Raw genomic sequence first — 8,715 nt, 5'->3', positions numbered from 1 at the left:
TCACATGTAATATGTCCTGGTTCCATTAAAGTTATGTCCGGTAGTGGTAACCAGTGGAGAGAGAGAGAGAGAGAGAGAGAGAGAGAGAGAGAGAGAGAGAGAGAGAGAGAGTCCATTTCCGGTTTGCGGGAGCTGCGATGCTGGGCAGTTTTGTATTTGTTTACATCCACAGGAGAGCCGCCTGGGGCCCGTGTGCTGGTCGACCCAGCCAACGCTTGGCACCAGATTACCTCTGTGTAATTTCCTTTCTCTTCTGTGGCGCCGGGACCAGTTGACCCATCTCATCATGCGACACTTACATGTGTGTGTGTGTGTGTGTGTGTGTGTGTGTGTGTGTGGTGTGGTGTGGTGTGTGTGACCTTGGTGAAATATCTCGCTGGTGTGACGGTAAAGAAATCCTTTTTCTCTGAATGAATATGATGGAGCAAAACTACGGCATGCTTTCGGGGTGAGTCCGGCGTGGGCGTAGATGTCAATGCAGTGCTTGTCGGTGTGGCAGGGAGGGCGTGTGCGTGCGTGCCTTGTGGGTTGATATAAAGTTGCAGGAGACGACGCGGGGCAGTCCGCCTGGCGCAGAGGGTAAGGGAGCGTGCCCGCTCACAGCAGTCAGTCACCACACACGCCGCTCTCCACACACACGTGGCCCGGCGAGCGAGCACCCAGCCAGCCAGCCAGACCCGTGTGTTCGAAGAGACCTCCCAGTGTCTCTGCCGTTCGTATCTCCCAGTCTCACGAATTCGTCACTTGACATATCGAAGGAAGGGATCACAGACGCCCTCAAACTCTATATATATATTCCCCCCCCCCCCCTTCGCAACACAATATGGAGAAAACTCCAATGTATGCCGTAGTAACACCCCCACACCCCTGTAAGCGACAGTGGGTGGCATGGGTAGCCACGGGCGTGAGTATCCTCGCCCTGGTCGTGGCGTGCGTGACGGCGGCCGTGGCAGTACAGCAGGTCGACCGCGTCACAGACTTGGAGGAGAGAATGCTAGAGATGCAGTCTCACATGGAAGAGATCCTCAGGTTCACCATCAGCAGCCACGATTACCTGGATTACGAGGACGACGCTAATGATTCACAGGTAAGTCCCCCTCCTTGGGATATTATTTTTCTCTCTCCTTCCCACCTGTTGTATGATCACTGTGATGTCTCGAGGTGTGTGTTTCACACTCTCTGTTCCTCCTCTGATTCCCCCTGTTTCTGTGATTTTCAGTGGAAATGATACACAGGAAAATAAAAGATATGTATATATATACATGCATACCAAGATATATACATATTTTCGTTTGACAATGGTTATCATTATTTGAGGACGAGGGTGTGTTTTCGTCACGGTGATGATAACGTGCATTGAGGAAAATCTCTTGCATCATCTAAGGAAACGATCACAATGGCCGTGGGAAAATTCTGGCCTCCCTGGGGAAGGAGAGGGGACCCCCATCCCTCTTGCCATAAGCTCTAAGTCGTCTTCCTTTTCTCGGTCTGAACACGAGAGAGAAATGTACGTTACGAGAGAGAAAAAAAAAATAGATAATAATCGTTTCTATTAAATCATCATGAAAGTTCTCGGTGCATGACTTCCTTAGACTTTTGTTTGATCATACCTTGATCAAAACGTCGGATGCTAGTTACGTACATGTCCAATGCTATCATATATACACCTCAGGTACAATCCTGAAGGTGTATGTATATACGTACTGGTTGCTTCAGGTATACTTTTAGAATTAATGCTTCGGTTCGCTGTGGTGTAGCTCGGTCGTCGCTCAGTTTCATCATAAGCACGTCCTCTCTCTCTCTCTCTCTCTCTCTCTCTCTCTCTCTCTCTCTCTCTCTCTCTCTCTCGGGACCATAAATCACTTTCATGAATACGTCATACGAACGGAGGTCACTCCTTTCGTTACTTTGTTCCTCTCTTTCTTCCCAATCGTCCTCGACACTGGCCATATGTGACATGAGCGAGCTAGGTACATACAACTCTGCAGGGAGGAGGTGCTCAGCGTGTTTTGTTATTCAAAACCCAAGTTAAGGGCGCTGGTTCGAGTCCCGCACAAACTAGGTTCGTTCGGCCATTTGTTTTCATGTCAGCTGCAGTTAACTGCGTGGGAGGAGAGGGGAGGGGGAGAAAAAAACAACAGAAAACGTTATTGCCTGCTATTAAAACGTTGTGAAGACTGGCAAGTGTAACAGTTTGTGACTGGCTCTTTACATCATCTTAGGAGTAAATCTTGCGTGATTTGGCTCGCCAGAGACAGACATTGTGAGTGTTGACTCTCTCTCTCTCTCTCTCTCTCTCTCTCTCTCTCTCTCTCTCTCTCTCTCTCTCTCAAGGGGACTGCATTTTTTTTTTCAGTGGTGTTAAGGACAGTGCACCTCGCCCGGACCTTGGGTCTGTGTATCTATGTAAACTCTTTCTTTCCCCCCCCCCCCCTCTCTCTCTCTCTCTCTCTCTCTCTCTCTCTCTCTCTCTCTCGGGGACTGCGTCACTCTCAGTAATGTTAAGACCAGAGCACCTGGCTTGGACCTTGGGTATCTCTCTCTCTCTCTCTCTCTCTCTCTCTCTCTCTCTCTCTCTCTCTCTCTCTCTCTATCCCCGCCTGTCTATCTGCTTTTATTTCCTCTAGTACAGTAGTTAGAGGAGAAGAGGCGGGACAGGGATATTCTGAAATGGAAGAAAAGACAGAGGTGTGTACAGGTGTGTGGTGTATGTTTTTTCGATGCGTGTGGGTGATTTTCTGGAAGCGTGTGCTTCGTGCCCCCCCCCCCTCTCTCTCTCTCTCTCTCTCTCTCTCTCTCACTTTAGGTTGTAGGCGGCTGGCAGTCACCGACCAGTGCGATGTATCAACTCCACTGCCCGCCTAGGTATCCGGAGGGATATAGTGATGGCTATGTAGTGAACGAGATGGTGGCATTCAGTCCACGAAAATACAACCTCTCTATCGCGCGCGCGCGCGCACACACACACACACACACACATACACACACACAAAACACGTAACTCCCACGACTCGATCATCGTAACCCTAGATCTTCCTTGCGGTGAGCGCTAAGCGCTAGTCCTGCCTTTTTGAACGAAACTTGGCAACAAGTCAAAACAAGGCAAGTCAAAAAGTCTCTCTCTCTCTCTCTCTCTCTCTCTCTCTCTCTCTCTCTCTCTCTCTCTCTCTCTCTCTCTGCCTGTCCCATCGTCCTTAGTACTCCCTGCTCACGTCTTCCTCCCCTGCTGGGTTGGCTGCATGAATACCAGCCAGGTTTCCCGACACCTCCGGCAGGAGCCCCGTAAGCAAAACTGGCTGAAAGACTTATTGGATCGGTCATAAATTTGTGCTCTTTAGCCAGCGAGTCGGCGAGGCGAGTCCTGTCTCACCACACGGCTCACTTGTCACTCATTTTCTCTTTATTTTATTCAACACTCGCATTCTACCTCGTTACTTGATCTCCCTATTGTCTGTCTCTCATCTATTATCTCTTACTGTTATGTTCCCCATCGTATAGAGCATGTCCTGTAATTCCTCATAATTTTCAAACTACTTGTACACACACACACATATATATATATATATATATATATATATATATATATATATATATATATATATAGATAGATAGATAGATAGATAGATAGATAGATAGATAGATAGATAGATAGATAGATAGATAGATAGATAGATAGATAGATAGATAGATGTGTGTGTGTGTGTGTGTGTGTGTGTGTGTGTGTGCGCGCGCGCGCGCGCGTAGAGACATTTGTCTGTTCATTATTATGTCCAAATATTTTTGACACGAGGTTGTGTCTATGTATGGATGTGCATGCGTCTGTAGGTGTGTGTGTGTGTGTGTGTGTTTCAATGTTTAAATGTATGACTGACCAATGCGTGTATAGTTCTACATTACTGTGTGTATAACGTGTGTTAGCATGCATTTGTGTATGTATACATCAGCGTGTTTCCGTGAAGGTGTACATGCAAGCGTGTGTGTAAGAGTACGAATGTCTGTGATTATGTGTATTTTAGTTTATACATTAGTGCGCGTTCATAACGTTGTGTTCTTTGTAAGTATATGATTTATCTGCATGAATTGTGGGCATGTGTGTACATATGAATTGATATGAACATCATGTGTAGCTGTGTTTGTATACGTGTGCGCATGCTACTTGCTCTCTGTGTATGTATGTTTGCATATGCGTGTTTGTGTACGCTTGTCTACGTACAGCAACGTTTACATGTGTATGTATGTGTGTCTGATACTCCAACTACTGTGCCTATTTACCTCTCAGATCATTTACATACCTCATATATATTTACAAATATGAACTCGTTGAAATCATGAACCTTTTATCAGAGTTACGTATATATATATATATATATATATATATATATATATATATATATATATATATATATATATATATATATATATGCCCGTTAATTGGTATAACCATTCTCTTGTATTTTAACGGCCGAACAATACAAATAATTTCATTACTCTTAAAACGATGCAGCAAAGAAACATCTTCGATAATCAGGGCTAAAGCAAACAAGTGAACACTAAAGATAAAAAACAACTGGTTATAAAAGTAAACAAAAAGAAGCAAAGAGAAGTGAACTAGGTGGGTGGGGGTCGTTTCATCAGGATGGACGATAAATAAATGATAGCAAATAAAAGTAAACCAATTATAGAAAACTGCTTCATGAATAAAGGAAATAAGCAACAGCTGGCACAGTACAGGGCTCCGGCTGTATGTAAGTGCATTTACATATTCTAAAGGGTAACGCATGAAGACAATATTGATATCATTACCAAGGGGAAAAATGAGAGTAACAGAATTGGTCTACAGAAACGGAGAGTAACGTCATTTTCTACACGAGACGACCGAAGTCGATGGGTTCAGATATAAGTAAATGGGAAGTATACCTTTATTCAATTGACAACGAGATGTATTTTCGTCATGATTTAAAGAGTAACATACATATATCCACTTAAATCGAAAGACGTGTATGACAAAATGTTTTTAGGACTCAAGCTCCCTTAAAAATAAGACAAAACAGACAGTTCAGAGCGAGAACAACATGACAGACAAAGTAGAGGGAGAAAGACGTTATAGATAGAGAAGAAAACATGAAATAGACGGAAACTAAAGAAAAGGGAAAGTGACCCTAAACAGAAGCAGAGACTAAAGAGGAATATATTTACACCCTACAACACAAGCATGCAAACCTCAGCCATGGTAGATACTCGAAAGATAAGAACTGAACAAAATCAGAGACCTTAGTCAAGGTAGATAAAGAATATACGAAAGCAAAGAGAAACAGCAACAAAGCAGATGAACACGAATCAGAAGTTTGAAGATTGAATTAATAATGTTAATACTAAAAAGAAACAAAGAGTCATAATAGAAGAGAATAAGACTGAAAGAAGAAAAGGCACAGAGAGGACAATTAAACAGATAAGAACTAAACAAAATGCAAAGGAGGCTACAAGAAAGCAAATATGGACTAAACAGATTCACAGATGAGAACAAAAAGAGTTCAAGACGAAAGTAAAGCAGAGACAAGGTACGACGTAGATAATAAAAGAAAAGACTAAAGGAACGCAAAACATATTAAGCATGAAACAAGAACAGCGAGGCAGGAGACATCAGGGGAGATTAAAACTAAAAGAATAGAAATAAGAGACTTTAGACCCGCGCAGACAACAACTAGCGTACAGGCGAGTCTGTCGCCAGCAACCTGATTTGAGTTCGGAGACCATAAATCTAGAGCACAATTACACACGGCAGACCCCATCATTAAGGCTTCCATTCCCCTCGACACATCAAGGTTTCTCTTGTCTCCTTGTTCACCGCCTCCACAGACTTATATTTACCGCGTCCACTCTTGGATATGACCTAATTACCGTCTCCACTCTTGATACATGACTTATTTACCGCCTCCACTCTTGATGCATGACTTGTTTACAGTCTCCAGTCTGTGTCCATGACTTATTTACTGTCTTCCATTCTTGATGCACGAGTTATTAACACACTCCACTCTTGATTTACCGTCTCCTTTCTTGACACATGACATATTTACCGTCTCCACTCATGATGCATGACGCATTTACAGTCTCCACTCTTGGTGCATGACTTATTAACCGCCTCCACCCTCGATCCATGACCTATTTATCGTCTCCAGTCTTGAGTAAGACTCACCGTCTCCACTCATGGTGTGTGTGTTATCAACTGCCTCCAGTGTGTTGGACAGAAATGATTAATTTCCTTCTTCGCCTTTGAACACCAGTGGTTGACTGCCACACTGACTTAACACCCCCCCCCCCCCCCCCAACGTTTCTGAACATGACTTACGCACTGTGACCTCCAACGAACATGACCTAAGTACTTCTTGCTCGAACATGACCTACGTACGTCTTTCCCTTGTTCTTAACCTTCATTCCTGAATATGTCCTGATGAGTGGACACACTTCACTCTTGACGATGACCAAGTGACCTCTTACACTCTCACTACCATTAACATAACTACTGGCAACCTTAGATATTAACTCGAATGCAGTTTCATTGACATTCGCTCCTTTAACTCACTTGCCCTATGGAAACCTTCGCTCTCTTAACTCCCTTGCCCATGGAAACCTTCGCTCTCTTAACTCCCTTGCCTATGGAAACCTTCGCTCTCTTAACTCCCTTGCCCATGGAAACCTTCGCTCTCTTAACTCCCTTGCCCATGGAAACCTTCGCTCTCTTAACTCCCTTGCCCATGGAAACCTTCGCTCTCTTAACTCCCTTGCCCATGGAAACCCTCGCTCCCTTAACTCACTTGCCCATGGAAACCCTCGCTCCCTTAACTCACTTGTCCATGGAAACCCTCCCTCTCTCGTATACATCGTAAATGATTGTTCACAGTCTCGAAAAATGAACCAGTCAATCAACCATCTCCGACCTTGCTCGGCAACCTTAGATTGTGCGTAAAAACAGTCGTCCAACCCCAGGTCTCTGAAAGATAACCACATACTCACTCCTCATTATAGGAACTCCCAGCTGTCTTCTGCACCTATGACTACGTCTCCCTTACAGACGAGAGTGGCTCTAGCAATGACCTCTGGACCACTTGTAGCCTTGGGATCTACGTTCATAGAGCACCACCATCATTTACACTACACCCACCATCATTTACAGTGTAACCACCATCATTTACTTTGCCATCACCATCACTTACAGTTTAAGCACAAGCATTTACAGGGTAAACACCATCATTCAATGTATAAACATTATGATTTACAGTTTAACTATCATTTACAGTGTAACTACCATCGTTTACAGGGTAACCATCATTCATAATGCAAAATCCATGATTTACAGTGCGAAAACCATCAATTACGGTACAATGACCATCATTTACAGTTTTACAACCAACATTTATGGTGTAACCACCATCATTAACAGTGCAACACCATCACTTACAGTGTAACCAAAACATTTTACAGTGTAAACACCATCATTCACAGTTTAAGCACCATCATTTACAATGTAACCACCATTACGTCCAGTGTAAGCACCATCATTTTCAGTGTGAATTAGTGTAATATCTGCGTCACATGTTACTGTTTATTTTCTAGTCACACTCATTGCTAATCACTTTTCTCTTCATTTTTTCTTACACTCGTATTGAAGTTATTTTTATTACGTCTAACCCTCCAACTGGAGAAGTGCTCCTTTACCACATCTCATTTTCTAACATATTGTTTTTACCGCCTCCACTTGCCTCTACTTCTTCTCTACCACGTCTCATTCTTGGCATACAGTGTCTACTACCTTCCACTTGCCTCTACTTCTTCTATACCACGTCTCATTCTTAACGCACAGTGTTTACCACCTCCACCCACTCGTCTTTACTTCTTCTCTACCACGTCTCATTCTTAACATACTGTGTCTATCGCCTTCGCTTGTATATACTTCTCATGGTTATCTAACTCGCCATCTCTCCTGAATATGGTATACTCTCATTTCCCACCCCGAAGTATAACTTGTTTACAACCCATTCTCCTCAATCCTATTAGTTCACCAGCTCCTTATTACCATATTTGCTTTGAAGTGTGACTGTTTTATTATTTCCACTTAAGCATCATCAGCGAACAATATATATATATATATATATATATATATATATATATATATATATATATATATATATATATATATATATAGTTTATATGTACGTTCTTGCATGTATATTTCCATGTTTGTGTAGACATGTGTACGTTTATACACACATGGAAGGGACCGTCACGCTCCAGTCTGCCTTATTTATGGCTTGCGTTCCAAGCTGTGACGTTTACGCGGCGGCAGATGCCATATAGACCTACATAAATACCATATATACATATATGCCACATATACAGATGACTTTCACCTCCAGTTATGACACATATGGCTCTGACGTTCATGGTCGTATCGTGTGAACTTCCTTATTACTAGTGTTGAGTCTGTCTCTCTCTCTCTCTCTCTCTCTCTCTCTCTCTCTCTCTCTCTCTCTCTCTAGGCCTGACGGCACCCCCCCCCCCCTCCTCCGAATCCGATGGCGTGACCAGAGTCTGTCTGACCCGAGTCCTAACATGTCCAGTCCAACGAAAAGGAGAATAGCCACCACAATCCTTTTGGAATCGCCTTGCTTTTCTATAAGCACCCCCGAGACCTTGGCTGTGATTGATATACCCGCCTCC

The 8,715-nt window shown here is 43.4% G+C and overlaps 1 protein-coding gene across 6 annotated transcripts in view; it reads left to right on the top strand.

The window, feature by feature from the left end:
• The first annotated feature begins 555 nt into the window (after window positions 1-555).
• Window positions 556-8,715, top strand: part of egr (TNF superfamily member 12 eiger) — a 284,864-nt gene continuing 276,704 nt past the window's right edge. For 4 of the 6 annotated variants that reach the window (XM_071664134.1, XM_071664137.1, XM_071664135.1 and 1 more), the window contains exon 1: window positions 676-1,087. In XM_071664134.1, coding sequence (XP_071520235.1) covers window positions 824-1,087 — 264 coding nt within the window. In that variant the 5' untranslated portion in view covers window positions 676-823. Of the gene's footprint in view, window positions 1,088-8,715 lie in introns of all 6 variants that reach the window. The other 2 variants (XM_071664136.1, XM_071664133.1) reach the window with 1 other exon arrangement.

The sequence above is a fragment of the Panulirus ornatus genome, chromosome 8, assembly GCF_036320965.1.
Source record: "Panulirus ornatus isolate Po-2019 chromosome 8, ASM3632096v1, whole genome shotgun sequence".
NCBI classification, from domain to species: Eukaryota; Metazoa; Arthropoda; class Malacostraca; order Decapoda; family Palinuridae; genus Panulirus; species Panulirus ornatus.
Note: the sequence above shows the minus strand (reverse complement) of the source record. Positions and strands in the feature narration are given on the sequence as shown.